Source organism: Nipponia nippon, unplaced genomic scaffold (assembly GCF_047370975.1).
Source record: "Nipponia nippon isolate SJK-2023a ecotype South Korea unplaced genomic scaffold, ASM4737097v1 scaffold_6, whole genome shotgun sequence".
NCBI lineage: Eukaryota > Metazoa > Chordata > Aves > Pelecaniformes > Threskiornithidae > Nipponia > Nipponia nippon.
In genome coordinates this window covers 47709040-47729645 of record NW_028262380.1, presented here as the reverse complement: position 1 = coordinate 47729645, position 20606 = coordinate 47709040, and the positions used below count along the sequence as shown (strand labels likewise).

The 20606-nt window shown below is 38.3% G+C and overlaps 1 protein-coding gene across 1 annotated transcript in view; it reads left to right on the top strand.

The window, feature by feature from the left end:
- The window catches only part of GUCY1B1 (guanylate cyclase 1 soluble subunit beta 1), a 46389-nt gene that overhangs the window by 8900 nt on the left and 16883 nt on the right, over window positions 1-20606 (top strand). The window contains exons 3-5 of the mRNA XM_087737231.1: window positions 8564-8664; window positions 9698-9816; window positions 14734-14931. Coding sequence (XP_087593357.1) covers window positions 8564-8664; window positions 9698-9816; window positions 14734-14931 — 418 coding nt within the window. The remainder of the gene's footprint in view (window positions 1-8563; window positions 8665-9697; window positions 9817-14733; window positions 14932-20606) is intronic.

Sequence of the window (20606 nt, the reverse complement as noted above, 5' to 3'; positions counted from 1 at the left end):
AAGCCATTAATGGTGAAAGGAAACAGATTAATTTTTTAATCCATACACCTCTTAATATTAATGAGTGTTTATCCAGGAAGTGGCATTAAGTAGGAACATTTATTGTTATGTTTCTAAGTCTTTATTTCATAGTATTCTGAAGTCCTAAGCAGTATTTTTTTAAGTTTTCTTAAAACTGATGCTGAACAGATAGTTCTTCATGGGTCTGGAGGTTACTATTCACAAGATTTGTAGGGTCAGGACACTACACTTCCTGCTCCTTCAGTTCCTCACAGCGGAAGGACCTGCCTGGAGGTCAGGAGTTCAAACTGTATGGATGCCAAATTCTTTAATTCGTCTGGGAAAGACTTGGCTAAAAGGAAATAGGGGCGTGTTGTGAAACATGGTGTGAGTGTTCTTGCAGTATCTCTTAGGTACTTTTCGTTTTTTCCAGAATTGGGAAGTGCTTTTAGAGTTGTCAGGATACCAGGTGTTATATCACTCACTCTTATAAATGAAATGCTTAAAAGAGTATTTTGTAAATACCATTCCTTTTAGTCCACTCATGCAAAAGGAAGAAAAATAATACTAGCTTTATATTTTTAATAATATTTTTAGGATTTGGAGTAGTAGCAAAGAACTCGTACATTTGTTAACCATATCTTCTAAGATTATCTTGTTTTGAAAACCTACATTAAACACTCTCATATCCAGCCTGTAAAACTGGGAAATAGCTCAGAGCTCTGAAGTCTATAAATACACCTATTTACTTTACCCGGAACGTCATTTTCCTGGACAGATTCCCATTTTTATTTAATCTTGTAACTTAATATAATTTATGCTTTTCCCAGCTGGGTGTTTTAAAATATCTCTGGACCATCCACAACATGTATAAGTCTATTTTCTTTTTTTCCCTTTTGGAAGGAGTGAGAAAAGTCGTTCAATATTTTTAATATTTTTTAGCAAAGCATCTTTGCAAAATACATGGAAGAAAGATGAGAAGCATTTTGAAAACACAAACCATCTGTAAAGTAATATAATGAGCAGTGAGTTTGCCATTTTAACGTAAAAGAGATGCAAAGACGATGATTCTGGTTTCACTGATACCATCTTTAGTTCTGACACATGTAATTCTGTTTAATAGTGTTACTCTTGGAACGGAATTAAGCTTGACATGCTGCGATCGGTGAGATCAGAACCATGCTGGGTTTCCAAGCGCAGTAGTGTTATTTTGTCATTAAGATTGTTTTGACTGGTCTCTTCAATTTAATGAGCACTTTTTCCATCCGTGGTACACCAAGAACAGTTAAGCACAATGGTGGCAAAAGTCCCAACAGAAACAATACCTATCATGGAAGAAGTCCTAGAGGTGGTCTTGGAACTAGCTGTTGTTGTGGTGTGTTCAAGGTGACACACCCAGGGCATGCACTTTAGACTGGAGTTTTGATAGGAAGAGATCCAGTTGTGTGTTTGGGACACTAGATGATGTGTTAAAGTGACACCAACAGCTTCTAAATAATAATGTTGTTGTATCACGGAGAAGCCTGTGCGTCTTCAGGATACAAAGTAATTGTTCCATGCAGTCTTGTGCCATCTTTTTTTCCTGTTTGTATCTATTACATTTTCTCAATATTTACTGCATGCAAAGTTCTGTAATGGGAGGGGTTCTTTTTCTGTAAGAATTGTTTTTTCTAATTCCAGCTTTATGACTGACTACAGAGACAGGATAGCAAGTGCTACTTCACGTGAATAAAAAAGTTCTGACAGCAGCAACCTTCTTCTTGATTATGATTTATTCAAATTCCCTTTAAATGCTGCAATCTGACTGCAAAACCACATTAAAACCCACTTTGTGCAGAATGGGCTACGTAAATAAGACCAAACTGATGTGGCATCTTCTCCAACTATGTTGTCTGTAAACTCTCTAAAGATGGCAGAAGAAATCCTTACTACATCAAAACAGAGAAAATATTTCCACTATGTGAAATAAAAATGTGTGCAATCTGTGGTTTAGAAATTTGCAGTGCAAGGTCTGTTCTGATTTTAAGAATGGTTTTTGTCAGAATGTTTCTCCACACTTAACATTTCATCCATCTCTGTGAATTATTAACATTACCTTTGAACACTAGTAGTGTGTTTTCAAATACTAAACTAGTTTCACAATGGGAAAGATTTTCAAAAGGCCCATTGTACACGCGTAGTATCACCTGTAACGCTATTCTGTGCCGCTAGACCAACAGCAGTTTGGGGGGTGTTAGCATGACTGATGGAGGAAAGGCTGCTTTAAGATTTGATCCTGCTTTGATCTACTCAATAGGAATTTTTCCATTAATTTCAAGGTCAAACCTGTACATGAAAAATGGTTTCTGTATAGCTGTTTTATTTTCCATGGTACAATGGTTAAAGGTTCTTTTTTCCCCAAGTAAACTTCCTCACATTAACCTGGATAATATAAACATTCTGGAGAAAAACAAAGGCATTTTAGAAAAGTCTGGGCTGGAATCTTTGTTTCCCACAATTTGAATAGCTCTGTGTAATCATTCAAAATTAGCCTAGAGTAAATAAAAAGGGCTGCCAGACTGTAGCAGTTAGGACAGGCATAACATAGGATGTAAGTTTTGAACCATGAAGTATCACATCCCGTGTGCTGACAACAGGAGTCAGTTTGGGCAAGAGCATTAAAATCCTGGATTTTTTTAAAGTTTTGAATGTAAACTTCTGAGGAGCAAAGCACATTCTTCTTTTGTCTCCAGAAATGTAAATGAGACATTAATTGTAAATTCTGTTCTATTTGACTTAGAAGTTATTTTGAAAGAAAGGCCATATAAAAGTTTGCTACTGTAGTGCTGCTACTTCACTAAAGAATTAGTGGATTTGCCAGAGCTTGTTGCTTTTGGCTTATTTCCAGTCAAGCCCTTAAGAAAGCCACCAACATGTTATTGCTGTTAATGCCTTTGTGATCAAACACTGCAGTCTGCAGAAAACATTAGAGCTATGCTAATTTACTCCCATATTTTTATCTGGTAAAAAACTGGGAATAAAGACTGCAGCAAAATATTTCAAGGAAAATGCCACAGTTTTTCATAAAACTATGGATTATGAAGTATTCTGTGAAATATGGTCAGCCAAATGTAAATTCTTTGCATCTAAGCATGCATTGCAGTTCTAATCCCGGCTCATGAACCATTTGTCAGCCAGGAGAGAGAGGGAAACTGTTTTGATACAGTTGCAGCCTTCTGCTCTTTTAAAGTTCACATACTCAGGTTTGTAGCCATACCTTGTTGTTCCACACAGGCAGGTTTGTTTTCATACATGGTACTCGTAGATTATGGAGTTAAAAACAGCTATGTCACACTGGAGGAATTGCTGTTGATGGACAGCCAACCACAGCAGCTCCGCAAAGCTAACAAAGCAGCCTCATTTTTAGTATTAGTTATAAGAGTTTTCACAACGCTATCATGTATTTCTTCATATCACCCTTGTTGTAGAACTAGTTCTATAGTGTAAATGCAGGCAGGTTTGATAGACCAGGCAGGCGGTCAGGTAATTAGGTGAGAAAACTGCAGCCATGAGGAAACAATTTAGGGTTTGCCCATTCACCTGAATGAACATTTCAATGACTTTGTCCTGTTTCCTAGAGTGCTGGTGGTCACATCATGATCAGCCTCTCTGGTGCTGATATGCTCTCCCATACAAGTTTTTTAGATGACCTGCAATTCTGTAGACTTGCTGAAGGACAAGTGCGTCTGTAAAAATAGGAGTGTTTTCATATTGCATTGGCCATTTTGGATAAGCTTACAGCAGCATTTCCCATCACATGCAGTCTTAAGGCTAATCAAATTCTTCAGAGAGAAAGACTTTTGGAAGTTCTCACGACTGTCAGATTACTGAGGGAGTCAGGAAGGCTTCAGAAGCTGCACACGCAGCTCACTGGAGGCAGGGGAAAGGCTTCAGCTGACTTCACTGAACCTCCTATGCTGTCCTCAGTCACTTCGTCTGGCTACACATTATTCTGTATGCACACCCACTTCTGTGACCAGGTGATGAAGCAGACAGGGAAATCCATCCAGCAGAAAAATAATCCAGAAGAACAAATATCTAACTGAATTATATTTCAGCTCAGCATCTAGCTAAATGATTGGGATGTACCAGCGCAACAGGGAACAGAGGTATGGAGAGGGAATTATCCTGGCAAGGAAAAAAAAAAGTTCTGGAATATAATAATTTTCAAGAACAGACTTTAAAAAGGCAGTTTATCTTTTGACACAGGTTTAGATCAGAGACTGTCATGGGATTTGCCATATTTGCAGGACAAGCAAAGAGATTGTTGCCCATATGGTTTTGAGCAAGGAGTGTAATCCCGTGCAGGAGTAAATATTTAATTTGACAAATTTTCTAGAAAAAATTTCCCCAAATGAGATTGGCTTTTGTTGGATTACATTTTTTTAATGTATTTTTCTCTGTCTTTTGAAAATAAAAATAACTAAAAGACAGGACATTTTTTTTTGTTTTGGAATATAAGCCTGCAGTACAAGCACTGGGTCCTTTTCCTGTACTGCTGGAATGCACGGTAAGACTGCTAATACTGAGGCAGAGTGAAGCCTTCTAAGGCTCTAGCAGGGAATTTCACCCCAGAAAATTATATCCAAGGAATGCAGATGTGAGTGCTAATGGAACTATTTTTTGTTTAACTTCATCAATAAAGTTATTTTAATGGGAAATACATCATTAAGGCTACAGAGAAGATGGCTGCCGAGTGATCCAAAGCATCTAGAGAAAACTGGAGAAAAACAAGATAGCTAAAATAATCTAAATGGAATAGGCATTTTAATAACCAATGGTGATTTGAAAAAGTGGTGGCTCAGAGAACCTCAGCTGTTGAAGAAAAAACTTTGACAAAGTAAACTAAAGACAATTAAAATAAGAAAAAAGCCTTCTCTGGCTTGGTGCAGAGAAGGAAACAGGAAAAGTTGCAGCCAATGTAATTGGAAAGAAATGTAAGAAGTTTTGAAAGAGATACTGGCATCATCAAACTGGGTCAATTTTTAACAGGGAAATTCTCACACACAAAAACTGTGTCTACTGGATTGTGCAAGTATGCAGTATTTTTGAGGATGTTCATTGCTTTTCCAGATGTGTATGTTATCTTTTGTGGTTTGGCTGAGATCAGAGAAACTAAAAGAAATCACAGTGTGTTTCAGAGATGTGGGAAAGTTTGTTCACCCTTTGCAAACTTCCCTCCAAACTGTATCTGACTTCCAGTTACATATCATGTTGTGAGAATCAAAGAATCAAGATGGTTTTCTTTTCTCATATTAATTTCAGTTCAGTGCTTAGGAAATATAAACTCTACCTTCTTGTCCCTGACTAACCTCATATGCTTCAAGACAATGTTTCCCATCAGTAACTCCAGCTCTCCTCCTGCTTAGGAAAAGAGGGAATATGTGGCATGGGAGCTGTTTTCAGGAATCAGTGAGACCTGATATCCTGCAGGCTGATCAGAAGTTTTTAGAGAATGGTTGGGGAAGAAGACCAGAAGTACTATTTTGGAGTATGAAAATAAGAGTGTTTTAGGGGACTGTGTGTACGCATACCATTTCTGCTTGCTTCTGTATAAATACACAGTTTCTTCAAGTAATGAATAAATTATTGTAATTGATGATTTAAAAAAGGTAATACTGTATCTTTTTGTATCTCTGAAAACACTCTTGAAGCCAGTTTTGTCCTGCTTGCTACTGTCTGTTCTTTTACTCCTTTTGGGAAGTTCCCGAAGAGTTTAAGAAAAAACCCACACCATTAAGTTTATTAATGTTTCTCATGCCATTGAATAGAGGATTATGTTCCTTTTATGTAGAATTATATAGGATATTTGGTCTTACCTCCCCTATAGCCTTGTCATATTACTTTGGGAAAATTGCTTAGCTTGTTTTAAGCTCATTATGCCTATTCATAGAGTGAGTATAAAAATGTATATGTCAAGTAGCAGTTCATTAATTAATTTTAAAAAGTAGATATATTTTTGAAATATAAAACCAATGTATAATTTTTGATCAGCAGTAAGAATGTGATGAGCAAGATTAAAGGAAGATGAAGAGGAAAAAGAAAATAACGGTTCCAGACTTCCATTGATAACAGTTTATCAAAGACTGATGATTACTAATTGGAGGATTAAATTACAAGTAATTTCATTTAGGTAAATACAGTACTACCATATGAGATTGGAATCAGGCTGTATCAGCAGTACCATTTGCCATCTAGCAGTTTTAAGATGAACAAGAGTACTTAATTCTCAGACCTCTCTCCGCCTTGTGTAACACAGAAAATGTTTCTGTTTGTATGGCTGGATAATTCCACTACAACTGTAAATGCTTGAATTGTTGTGCAGGCATTATTATTTTGTATTATTTCATTTTTAAAATGAATTATGCCAGCTCTAGAAAATTAGAATCTAAGTTTCAGTCAAAGACTCTTGTTTTGATTGATGGTTGATCACGTTATGATGATGGAGACAAAGATTTTGATGTAAAAGAGGATGTAGGATTTTACATAATAGATTTATAGGTTTATTTATTTTATAGGTTTATAATTCCTCTGATGACCATTAGAAATTTAGAGCAGTTAGAAATATTGGCTCTTACACTGTATGTTTCAGCCTTATCTCAAGTAGCATTTCTGTCCTAGGCTGGTAAAAGCCCTTCATTAGCATGATACTAGTAAATAATTTTTTACTCATGGTTCTCTTTCATTTGTATGTTAGAAAAATAATTATTCCAGTCCTGAGATGATGAATGTCTTGATTTGCATGACATATGCTTGGTTTTTTATAAAAAACTACCTCATTGTCTGCCTTTTTGATATTTTTTCTAATTCTAAGGCTTTTTCTGAAGAACAACTCCCTGTGCTAATTTTTTTGTTTTTTTGCTGTGACATAAGAAGGTGTGATTCAGTCATTCTCTTCTAGGCTTTCCTACCTCTTTGCCTTTCTTTTGTCTTTCTGAAGTGTTCTGCAGCATAGATCTGCGTTTAGATGAAAGGGGATCTTGTCTTTTTAATGAGGTAGCCGTGACCCTCCACCTGCAAAGATACTAGCGATGCCATGATCATATTAGTTTTGCTGAGCCAAAATACATTCTAAGCACATAAATTAGAGCATGAGTACCTACAAATGTCTCCTCTTTTGTCACTATTTCTGCAAAGCACATTGTCTTTATAGAGAGTCATTGTAGGCGAGATCACAGAAGGTGAACAGCTATTATAAAAACTATACTGAGAAAGGAGGCTGTGCCCCTTTGCCAGATGAGGACTTCAACAAACAAAGCATGGCTTCGTTGGAGACCACAGTCTGCCCCCTGCACGTCCCCCTCTCTCTGCTGAAGGAGAACATGCCAGGGAATGAGGAGCAAACACAGAATGCGACTTGCACTTGCAACAGGACAGAGTCACGGCCATGTCCATTGGCACACTCTGCACAGCAGGACCAGCCACACGGGGCAGCTGGCCCTTCAGGGTCCTGGTGTCTGCCTGCCCACGAAGGTGCTCCTTGTCCTCCTCCAGAGAGCTGGGACTCAGCCACCACTGCAACACCAGTGGCCTGGCTCCTGTGTTAAGCACATGGGGTACAACAGGGAGGAAGACTCTTGTGGGCCCTCCCTAGCAACTCACTTGTGTCAAATACAAGGCTTGGAAGGCACAGCAGTTCATTGCCTAGGGATATTGACTTGTTTTCCTCAGGGAAAAAAAAAACAGCCTACAGAGTTGTGCTGCCTTTTGGACAAGCTGCTGACTCAATGTTCAAGCTGAAGAGAATAACAAATGATCCTGAAAAACAAAGGAGTCATTTTGTTTTGGTTTTTTACTTAGCAGCAGGAGTGAGTGTGCATGTGACATATGCATGAGTCTTGTCTTAAACCTGGAGTTGAGAATTGTTTCCTTTAGTGAAGAAATGTATATTTTTATTGTGCTTTAGTTAAGTGGTGACACTTTACTCATGAAGAACTGATGTGCAATGCGAGAACAAGGCCTTACAAAATCTTAGAATCCTTTTTTTTATTTCTATCTGCTGGGTCTGTGCAGAATTCTGGAAAAAAGGTGTTTGATTAGGTACCTACATCTGGATTTTAGATTCCTCTTTGAAGATATATGCAAATGGTTGTTAAAAACATCCCATGCCTTTTGTAAATAAAGTGTAATCAAAATTGGAAGGAACGAAACCACTTGCTTAAAAAGTGTTTAAAGAGCCCATCTTGGGCTGGATTATTGATATTCCCCTATTTTAAAATATAAATTCTGTCCTTATTAGTTCAGCAACTTCTTTGTGAGGCTCTGTACTGAAAAATTGTGTTTATTTTCTCACAGCTAATTATTATTCTTGGAACACAGGTGGTCTGAAATATTTATATTGTACCTTAATGACTCTGAGATATGGAACAGATTTATTTCTAATTTTCTATCCTAAGTAGCTTCTTAAAGGTAGAACCTACAAACTTACTTTATTTAAAAGATTAATACCAAGCAATATATAATTGATTTATCGATATGGTGCTTCTCCCTCAACCAAAAAGATTTTGTTCTATGTTCTTTTTAGGAAGGAGGCACAGCTGGATGAAGAAGGGCAGTTTCTTGTCAGAATAATTTACGATGATTCCAAAACCTATGATCTGGTTGCAGCTGCAAGCAAAGTCCTCAGTAAGTAATACAGATATCTTCTTTGCCCAGTTATCACATAAAAGATAACACCCCCCCCCCCCAAAATCCATGTAGCAGAGAGAAACAGGATTTAGCACAGAGGAAGTGAAAACAGGGTATTGGTCAAAGAGGGAATTTTGTAAAAATCTCAGAAGAAAAGATTTTTTTTTTTTATTCATCTAAGATAATTCTATTACTTTTATTACTTGAGGTGATTTTTATTACTTCCAAAGTATTCCAAGTCATAGGTATGCCTTAAACTGCAGTAATATACCTCATCCACAGAGCACGGTCAGTATTACAAGCAGTCATGAAGTAACAATATACCGCTGTAGCTACCTTGCCAATACACCCAGGTTTCAACCACTGCTGCAAGAGCAGCCCGTGAATGAGTCCTTGATCGCTCTGCTGAACAAGCATGCTCAGTTAACAGAAATGTTTGTGGCATGGGCACATTTCATTTCATATCTGCCATTGATTCGGGTCCCATTCATTTTCAGTCATTGCAGCTCTGGTCTGGAATTTCAAAGGTAGAATTATGCCCATCAGTATTATTTTATCTGCACACCCAAGTGCGGTATGAATTTGTTCTGAATCAGTAACTAGCCAAGAACTCATAAGACTATGATGACTCTAGTAGTTATGTTGAATTGGAGCAGCTGATGTGGTTTCATGCTATTGTAAACCAGAAGTAACTCCCCTGAGGTGAGCACTACTAACAACTGAGTTCCTTTATTTTCAAGTAATTATTTCCTATCATCTGCATCAAAATCTAAAATGCTATACATGCGTGAAATGCACAATGCAGCAAAGTCATAATGGTAATTGGTAAATCCAAATGAAATTCCTGTATTGAATACCCATTATTTGCCGTGTGGACCCAAAATCTTGTTTTTCCTCATATTCTTGACCTGCTGGATCTGGGTAGAGTTTAGGTACTGTCTTTCTTATCTATGAATATGAGACTAAAGTATTAAGCAAAATGCATGAAATGCAGTGTTTGGACTGAATCATATTTTCCTGTTTTAACTAGATCTAAATGCCGGGGAAATTCTTCAAATGTTTGGGAAGATGTTTTTTGTGTTTTGTCAAGAATCCGGTTATGATACAATTCTACGTGTCTTGGGCTCAAATGTCAGAGAGTTTTTGCAGGTAAGAATTTTGTGCCAAATTATTTTGGATACCAGACAGAAGTATGGTCTAGTCAACAGATTAGAAAAAGATTTGGAGATATAGGCTGTGCTGTATAATCTTCCAGTTATTTGTGGAGAGGTGTCTGAAAACTTTGTTCCTTGGTATTTGTATTCTATAGAGCTTTCCACTGCTCAGCAGTTTTGGCATTGTTGTTCTCTTTCCCTCTCGGTTAATATATTATTCAGTTACCTGATAGAGTAATAATTTTCCCATAGCATTTTGACTGTTCGATTTCATAAAAAAGTAGTGAAAAGGCATGTAAGCTGGGGTTGCGGAGGCATTCATAAATCTGAAATTTCATTTGAAATTCCAAAAAAAAGTTTTTAACAGGAGTTTTCGTATGTAACAAACGTATGGAGTATGAGAGACATGAAAAAACCCACCAATTCAAATTGTCCATGTGTGTTAAGTAAAAAGACTCACCTTGTTTATACTAACAAAATGTGGTCATCAGATATGTAGGATATTTCTTCTCCTAAGTTCTCTTTGACTAGTTGTAGATACTGGTTATTTCTTATTGTACATTATGTACAGAGCTGGTGCTCATACACAGCTTATCTCTAAGACATAATCCTTCATCCGTGAACTGAGGGTGGGATAGAGCACCAGTGTTTAAGTTAATTTTTATGCTTTCCTAACTGCAGAACAGCATGATACTGCACTGTAAAACAAAACAAAATGAAAACAATTTTTCAGTATCATGGAAGAAATGTAGTGACTTCTCTAAAGTGTGATTTCTAGAAAAAATGGGCTTCCCTTTTTTGTCACCTGAAAATTGTTCCCTTCAAAAATACACTTTGGATTTAAGATTTGTGATATATATCACTCTTGGAGAGAACTATGTGCTGTAATGAGTTTAAAAACACTGACGTGATTAAGATTTCACGGGAGATTGCCCAAAAGCTGAGTGTTGAATCTCTATTGATTTTCACTGGAAATTTATCAGCCTCTTGTCATCTGTTGCCTTAAAATCTCTCCAGTGATAATAAGTGGAAAGAGCAGAGTGCATAGTTTGCTGGATTGCTAGAAAATTTACTCCTGTAATTTACTCGCTACCTGCCCCAAAATTTGGATTATTCCAGAGCATCCTAGATGTAGTCAACCCACATTTCTTGTACAAATCCCATGGACTGTAATTGCTGGGCAGACAGGCAGGGGATGTGTCTGCTCCAACATGTGCATACCATGTGTGATCTGTATACCACTGTCTGTCTATGGGATGTGACATCCTTGATATTTCTTAGCTTCATTCACAGGCTGCCCACAAAGCAAGCCTTCAGATAAATGTAATTCTTAAGGATGACTCGTGCTGAAGTTGCACTTAGGGTTGAGCGAGAGTAGGGGAGGAGTTAAAAAAAGGTGTAGCTGGCCCGTTGCTCCATCACTTTGGGTACACATGGATGGGCCAGTCCTTCCCTATTCCTTTCCTCATCCCCTTTTTCATATAGTATACTTCTCTTTCCATTCCTTACTATGTGTGATGATGAAAAGACTGGAGATGTTTGTAGTGCACGCCAAACCTCTATAAAAGCATGAACAGCTTACATTTATATTCTGATGACAGTATTTTAAGCTGCTTTGTTTGAATTTCAGTGTTTACAGATTACATTGGCTATTGTATACTTCTGTAAATTTTAACAGGCCTAGTGTGTTAGTAGCTGTGCCAGAAGTGTACTTTTTAGCTTTTTATTATGATGGAAAATCAACGTTATCTGTGATTTATTATTTTTGCATCTTGCAGCAGTCAGATTAGGTCAGGAAACTAATTTATATACCTATTACAAAAATAGGTGCAGATTGGTTTTAATGTGCTGAACTTTTGTCAAATTCTTAAAATACATAATAGAGTTCCAAAAGGTGCTTCTTGAAATCTGTACTGAGTCCAGGATATGCAAAATAATTGAGGGCTGCAGCTTTTTAAAACATCTGAAAAGAAATCTCTCATTTATGTTCTGTTTCCCTTGACATCTCTGACAAAATTTAGTTTATTCGTAGATGAAACACAGGTACTTCAAGCTTCATGAAAGAGGAAAAAGATAGCACAACTAAATCTAATATTTATACTTTCTATGAAAAACACAGGCCTGGAAAAATGCAAATCATATTGAAAGACACTGTTAAAGAGAAGCAGTGTGAAAAGAGGTACCTCCTAAGAAACCCCAAGTGTGCTTTTATGTTATGTTCGGTAGCTTTCTACTGAATGCGAATCAAACATTGAAGTAGTGGTAAGTTCTCTCATTTAGGGAATCATTTACATGGCCATTTAGTTGTTCACAATTGCAGTGCAATAAATTTCAGGGGACTAATTCCTCTTAGAGAAGTTTCCAGATGCTCTGTACCACACAGAGCTGAACAGCATAACTTTGTATTTCAGGTGCCAATCACAACTCTTTTGCTTTTAGACAGGCCAGGATGTGCCCGATTTAGTATCACTGCATGTTCCCGCTTGGAGATCCCTTTGTGTTTCACCATGGGGCTGATCACTGCTCTACAAAGCTCTAGAATTCATGTCTCTGGCCCCGGCGCAAGCTCTGGCATACATCTGAGCAGTCTAGGAGCCAACAGTTCAGGGAGAGAGCTTAACCTATTATTATCTGTACCTGACTGCACCTCTGGCCCACAGCAAGTGAACAAACTAGAAAAAAAGACAGATTTGTTCTTCCAGAAGCTGCAAGGTCAATTTAGAATGGATCAAACAGAACAAAAAATAGGAGTGGGAGTGACAATGACAGTGTCCAAATGGCAGGATCTGGGAGTGATTTCAGCTCCTTGGTCTGGAAGCACCTCTCTGCTGCTTCTTGACTATGTGTTGTAGCAAGGTTCCTAATACAATAAGCTCTTTGCTCGCCCCATAATCTGTATGCATAGGGAGAAAAGACACATTGGGGACTGGAAAGCAGCTGCAGTACATCCTGGGGAGAGTCCCCCCACTCTAGATGATTAGAAAGTCAAGACTGAAGGGCATATCACATGGGCTTGCCTGTGACACTGCTTGGACAAAGTCAGTAATGGGGTCTTGTAGAAGGGTGGACTACTGCCATTTGTTAGCAACACTTGTGCCGGACTTAAATGTTAATAATTAGACAACCATCTTATAAAAATTCTGTCCTTGACATTGGCCATTTCCCATAGCAAACTCCTTTTGAAATTCCTCAGGTGTTGGTGACTGTGTAACTGGAAGATTATCATCTTTTCCCATGTATCTCCTTAAGAGTTTTTTTCCAAAAGGTCGATATATCCCATCTCTTTCTGAGGCATGTGTACTGAAAGAGCAGTTCTGCATCTGATTAAGGAGATTGTGGGGCACTCCCTCAGAGCCAGTCAGCTCTCTTGCTCTCTTCTCATCCACACTCTTTCAAAGCAGTCTCTTCCAATTTCATCGTCTTGAACCCTGCAAAGTTCTGGCAGAGTTTGCCTTCAAGCTTTATACTTTTTGCAATTGAATGCCCACTAACAGCTGGAATGAATTGACTCCCGGATTGTTGCCTCTTCAGGTTTTAATTTGGAGGTGTTAATATAGCAACAACAACATGAATTTGATAAAAAACTGAAGGAGGAAGTTCCAGGCTGAGTGCATGCTACAGAATTCATTTCTAAGAGTCTCGTTTCCTCTGGAGGCCTCCCAGGAGAAGAGGCAGCTGTTGGAGCACTTCACAGCTCACATGAAATCAAGTTCTGTATGCTTCCACAAATTTGATGATTGACAGATGCTCGTGAAAGGTGGAGAATGGCCCAGACAGCACATTTGAAAATATTTTCATCTCACTTCTTGTGCTGACAGAAAACAACATGCAAAGCCTGGTGCTACCAGTTGCCTGTAGGGGGTGGGAGAACAACATTTAAAATATGCAGTAGTGTTGTGGACTTCAGATGTAAAGGAGTTGTATGAATTTTACAACATAGGTAAATAATTATGTGGGTTGCAACACTATCCAGCAAGGTTGCTCTAGGTTGCTCTTTCTGTGTTAAATATACAGTAAATAGCAAACTGGAGCCTTGGTAATTGCTTCATAACCAAAGTCGGAGCTAGCATTGTGTTCTAAGTGTGACTTTGATCTCGTCGTTCTTTTTAATGTCCTTATTAGATATGCCTATAAATTTATCATTTAGCTTTCCTCTCCAGATAGCAATTTGTCTGTTCAAAATTTAAAGTTAAATGCGTAAGATGTCCAGGACATCAGCTGGAAAAATAGAAGATCTCTTCCCTTTCTTTAATAGCCTGTTCTGAAACATTATTACAGCAGCTGTGGTATGTTCTATGAATTCTGTGGATTTTTTCAATTATTCTCAAAGAAAGTGTGTATTTGAGGTTGATTTAATGATTTAATCATTTAAATCTTTACTTCAAAATTTGAGACTTTGTCAGGCCCTGTAGACTTGGGTTGACCGTTATGGTGTCAGAACTAGCCTGTTTCATTGAGAATAAGGAAGAAGATTCATGTTTGTTCAGACATGCGTATTTGTATCTGACACATAAATTCACATATGAAGAGGAGATTATAGGGACTAGAATTCAGAAGGGATGAAAATGGTTGGGGTACAGGATTGAGAAACACATGAGCTATTTATTCATCGGTGAGTTTCAAAATACAGCATAGTCAAGCATGAATTCTTACTATCTGGAGTAATTTTTAATAGTGCTAATTTTGATGCCATTCATTGTCCAAATATTGCCACAGTAGACGGAGAGAACATCATGAGCTACCTGAAAAGCCTGCTATGATGACAGTTCTACAAACAATAAGGCAAATTAATGCACAGGGAGTGTGAGCAGTAGGAGAAAGGAAATTTTCAGATTAGACAGAATATGTACTTACTTTTTTCAGAACTAATAAGTGAATGACTTATAATCATGTTTTTAATTTCTTCTTCCAGAACCTGGATGCTTTGCATGACCACCTTGCCACTATTTACCCGGGTATGCGAGCCCCTTCCTTTAGATGCACTGATGCGGAGAAGGGGAAGGGACTCATTCTGCATTACTATTCAGAAAGAGAAGGGCTCCAGGACATTGTCATTGGAATCATCAAAACAGTAGCTCAACAGATCCACGGTACAGAAATAGATATGAAGGTAATGTCTGAAGGGATGTACACATTGGAAGTTTATGCCATTAGGACAAAATCAAGAAAATCAAAAGTGAAGTGATGGCAAACAATCATTTGCTGTCCTCTATGAGGCAGTGGCATCAGTATTGACTCAGGAAGAGCCATCATCATTTGTGTTGTTTTAAGGACAGGTCAGACGTGCTGAGAAGGCCAGCACTAATTTGCAAACAGACCCAGTCGGGAACAGTTCAGAACAATATACCCCTTATTCAAAGAAGGAAATGACATGTACAGAAATTAGTTACTGGGTTATTTGGTGTGCTGTTTTCCACTTTATTTTATATTTGGCATATATTTCTTACTGTCTACTGTGTTCTGTGAGAACACGGACATTTTGTCTCTGTGTCCTAGATTCTTCATCTATGTGCAGACTGTGAGGCTGATGTGTGTTGATGAGGCCTGGCTGGCAAGCAGAGTGCTTTCCTCCCAGCCTGCATGCCAGGTCTGTCCCAGAATCAAGATGTGTTTGTAGGTCTCATACTACCATTGTGTGGGAGTGTGGCTGGATATACACCTACAGCCCCAGAGGTGGAAAAATGTTCCTCAGACACAGAGTTTACATAATGTCACGTGTGCAAAGTCACTTGTGAAATGGGAAAGAGGCTTCTGCTTTGTGTTCATACAGAGCAACAGAAAGATTTAATTGATCAGGCCTTGCATATGTAATGGTATAAAATCAGAGCTTGATCCAAGGTGCAGATATATCTGGGGAAGAACAGCAAATAAAAGATTTTTGGTGTTAGAAATATTGCAACTGATATAAAATACTTTTCATCAAGTAGAAAAGAACCTAAGCAGGTAGAGCAAGCATTCCTTTTTTTTTTCCCTCTTTTAACTATTTCCTAGTGTTATTACATTTCTAGCACAATTTCATTGTATTCTTGCTCAGAAAATCCGTTCTAGTTTCATGAGTGTATCACAAAAACATGGCCTTGCTCAGATAAGAGATTTACAAGGAACCCAATGACAAAAGTGTCAGACTATTTGCCTTTTAGGTCTCTTGTTATAAGCTAGCTCACGTTTATAGTGAATGGCTAGTTCTGTATAGTGATGGTGATATACTTGATGTCCTTGTTTATACTTTGTAGAAACCCATAGTACAAACTTTTACAGCAGGTGTTAGTAATCAGATAGGAAGGATGCAACAGAATCAAAACAATCTTCTTCTTAGGTCCCTGTTTATTCAAAGTGTTGAAACAGACAAGGAGGACCATGTTGGAAAGTTGGCTGCAAGAGTGCTGAAGCTGTTGCTTGACAGGCATTTCTTTTGGTAGCACAGGCAGCTTACACAGTCCCCCTTCTCTTACTGCTCAAGCTTGTCCTACGACAGCTTCTTCAGCTGTGTCTCTCCAGCTGTTGTGAAGCTATAAAATAAACTAGACTGAGGAAATGAACTGGGTTCAAAATAACAGGTTTTTCTTCTGGGTTATTTTTACACACATCTGTTCCTTTATGTGGTTTGGTGTTCTGTCTCTCAGAGAGAGTTCTGCCAGCATAGTTGAAGGGTCATGCAGAGGAAAAAGTGATCAGCGGGACAGAGGAGAAATCTGGGTTGTGCAAAGCAGCTACCAGAACAAACTTTTGGCAAACTATGTCCTCAATCTGAATGTTACTTTGCTGAGAAGATTGTACTAGACAGTACTGATATCCATCTAGGACTTCTTACAAATATTATATGTTCCGAAGAGTTTTAAATATTGGTTCTAAATTTACTTCTCATTTTCATTTGATGTTGTTAGGCTTTTCTGGAAATTTTTTTGTTGTACTGTAATTAAATAGAAATGTAATAGTATTGGTCAAACCTGTTGTAAGTGAGCACAAAGTTTAATTTAAATCCAAACTATTCTTCCAGACCGTCTGAGCCAAAAGCACATAGGTGCCTAAAAATTAGTATTACCTCTAAACTGAAGAAAGCGCATATTGTCTGTATTTTGTTTTGTCTGTTACCCTGTTTTTTCCCTTGTCCCTATTAGAAAGTCATATGCCCTCAACCCTGAACTTTTTCTTGTCTCTGCTGGTTAATAAAGCCTAGCTTTTGACACCTTCAATGACGTTAAATAGTGCTTTACTCCGCAGTTACTCACAAACTTCAGTGGTAGATAAGCAGAGAATAATCAGCTACTTGTTTCTGTAAGGTGAGAGTGACAAAATTTGCAGATTATCCACACAGACAATGAAAGTCTCCCTCCATTACTGCACAGGTCAACTATTCATCATTAATGGTACAGAGTGAGGGTTTTCAAGCAGAGTAAGTCTGCCACTGTGGTACCTGGCTAGTTTTACACTGTTCAAAAAATGAGAACAGGAGAAAAAAATTTACCAACTTCTTTCATCTCGATCCCTTGCCTCATAATTTAGTAAATCAATGCTTTCATGTTTCAGACTTAGTAATGCATTGTTTGAAATAGCACAGCACAGAAAGACAATGGAGTTGCTTTTCATCCCCTCAGTTTTTGTGGACCAATCAATGCCTCTTCTGTAAAATTTTTGGTTTGGACTTTAGCTAGAATTTTGCTTAAGGAAGAATTTTTTTTAACTGATAAGAGCCTCAGTGCCTAGCCCTAAGTTTCTCATGTTATTATGGGAGTTCCCTTCCAATTTGCAAGAACAGAGCTGATTCCCGAGTTGTCCTTCCAAATCTCTTTATCCAAAGCATTTAGATAACAATCCAACACACGACTGGTTTAGTAAGTTCTGCAGTTCTCTTTATATTAGTGTAAAGTTGATATCTGCAATTTGATGTTTAATACTTTATTATCAACTTTCCTTCTCCGGCTATTTAGAAGAAATGCTTACATAAATCTGTTTGAGAGAATGCATGCTTCTAAGTCTGTATTTTCATGAAATTTTGCTTGTATTTGTCTTACATATTACCAGTTTCTGTGAAGGTGGTAGCAGATCTTAATTGTTTACAATAATACTGTTTGTATTAAGTGGTTAGATTTTGTTTCGTGGTTGACACAGAATCACAGAATGGCAGAGGTTGGAAGGGACCTCTGGAGGTCATTTTGTCCAACCGCTGCTGCTCAAGCAGGGCCACCTAGAGCCAGTTGCTCTGGTCCACGTTCAGACAGCTTTCAGCTCTCTCTAAGGATGGAGACTCTGCAAACTCTTTGGACAATTGGTGCCAGTGCTCAGTCCCCCTCACAGTGGAAAAGCGTTTCCAGATGTTCAGACAGCATCTCCTGTGTTTCAGTTTGTGCCCATTGCCTCTGGTCCTGGCACCAGACACCACTGAAAAGAGCCTGGCTCCATCCTCTGTGCACCCTCCCTTCAGCTATTTGTACACATGGATAAGATCCTCCCGAGCCTTCTTTTCTCCAAGCCAGCTATCTCATCTCTTATGAGAGATGCTCCAGTGGCTTAATCATCTTAGTGGCCCCTCACTGGACTCTCTCCAGTTGCTCCATCTCTCTCTTGTATTGAGGAGCCCACAACTGGACACAGCACTCCAGGTGTGGCCTCTGCAGTGCTGAGTAGAGGGGAAGGATCACCTCCCTCAACCTGCAGAGAAAACCTGAGAAGTCTCATGATCACAAGAGGAAAAATAAATATTGAGAAAAACACATTGTTCATCTTTTGTCCCAAATTATTTCTTTGGGTGGAGAAATAGCTAAGTGGAAAAAAAAAAAGTGTTTAATTTTATCACCTTTCTGCAGTTTCACACAGAACTATTTTATATATACTTACATACACATATATATACACACACACACACACACACACATGTTCTTCTGAAATACAGTAGGGCTTTCTTTTTCCAGAATGGTGTCCTTCAGGAAATGTACCTTTTCTTTTAACACCTAGGATATGTGTATGCTGAAGGCAAGAAAAAAAATAAAAGGTCTCAGTTTGTCTCTGTTAAATACTGTTAGCACTGAAAGGAAGGCTTTTTTTTTTTTTTTAACTTGGATTCACAATTCCAGTTGGATAGTTCAGGAAAGCCTAAGTTGACATTAATTGATTAATTAGTTCCAATCCAATTTGCCTTATCTTTCCTGATATGGCAATCCATTTTTAGCTAAATAGAGCAAAGACTATATAATTTTTGCAGCAGGTATTGTCCCAAGAATTGTTGCTGACTTTGAGAACACATTAAGAATATTTAAGTTCTGCCAGTCTCAGTATGAGAACTGAAAATCGTCATGGTGCTGGTCACCAGCTTTGGCCTGGGATCTCTGTTAGCAGCCTTCTGGCTATGACTTCTCTTGCTTCACTTGTCAGAGGTTGTTTGTGTATAAATGAGGGTGACCTGTGAAGGTGAAGTCAGGACAGATTCCCTCAAGGCTACAAATGGTATGGCTCAACGAAGAATGTTGTGCAATCCTACAAAGCACAAAAATCTGTTAGGAAAACAGACTTACGCAGTTCTGTTATTATCTGAGAGCAGAATATCAAAATCTTTCTTTTCAATGGTTTACAATATCAAGTGAGAAAAGGCAAGGGGAAATCCTTGACAAGACAGTAATTTCTGACTGTCTCATTACTAATGGCAATATAAAAAAACAAAGCCAGAATGTAACCAGCTGGAGAGCTAACCTAAAAACCACTTAGGTAGTTGTTATGGAGGACAAGCAGTACTGATCCATACATTAAAATGCTAGCTGTGTATGAAGATAAGTCAATCGTGGAGCATAATCAGCCTCTAATTCTGATACAAGGACAGCAGGAAACTTCACTAGCTCCAGGCTCAGAGGTTCAGTGCAGGGAGAGTCTCTGCCTTGAAACCAGCTGCCAGGTGGAGACACCTCCACAGTTTTAAATTTGGGTGTGCAAAGCTAAGAGTGGTACCATTTTCACAGTGAACTGCTTTGCCTCAGGATTACCCTGAAACAGCTGCAGTGAAATTTGTCAAGAAGCATTGCATAGTTGGTTTTGATCAGAAGAGATCAAGAATTTCATCCTGTATTGACCTTTAAATGTCAAAAACCTGACTTTGTGTTAATCTTCACAATCTGATGGAAAAAGATCCCTGTCCAAGGGCATTCTGTGCCTCCCCCATGCTGAGATACGAGTGTGTCGTGGGGCCATGCTCATATGTATAGAATTGAGTCTTGTCTTGTAGATACATCAGTGAAAGTTTAACAGATAGATAGCATGTGTTCGTTATACATGCTGTATTGCAGTGATACTGCTTGATTTATTATCTTCTGTGAAGCTCACCAAATACATTAAACCACAAAGTCATTTTAGAATAACTATTCTCTGAATTGTCCTTCCCTGAAATATTGGTGTGACTTTTCACTTGGCTAAGCAAGGACAAACTCTGAAAATACATCTTCTGGAAAGCACAGGCGGGTTAGCAGTTAGATGTTATATATTCTCTTTGAAACCAAGAGAGTGATTTTTCCCTTCAGTTTTTAGCTGCAGTTACTATGGTGATTGAGCTCTTAGACGTGGTGAACTGATGTCACTTCACCAGCTAAGACCGCAGGGGGAGGAAGAATTAGACTTGATTCCTGGCTTTGTTGCTTCTGTCACTGAACTTTTATTTGTCAAGCATTTAACAGAGGCTTCTTCAACAATATTTAAATGATAGTGAAATTCTGTGGCTTGCAAACTTCGCTTGCAAAATGAAACAAGAGATAAGTTCTATTCTAGTTAAGCTTACTGAAGAGTATCTAGGGCAGGTCTTTATGC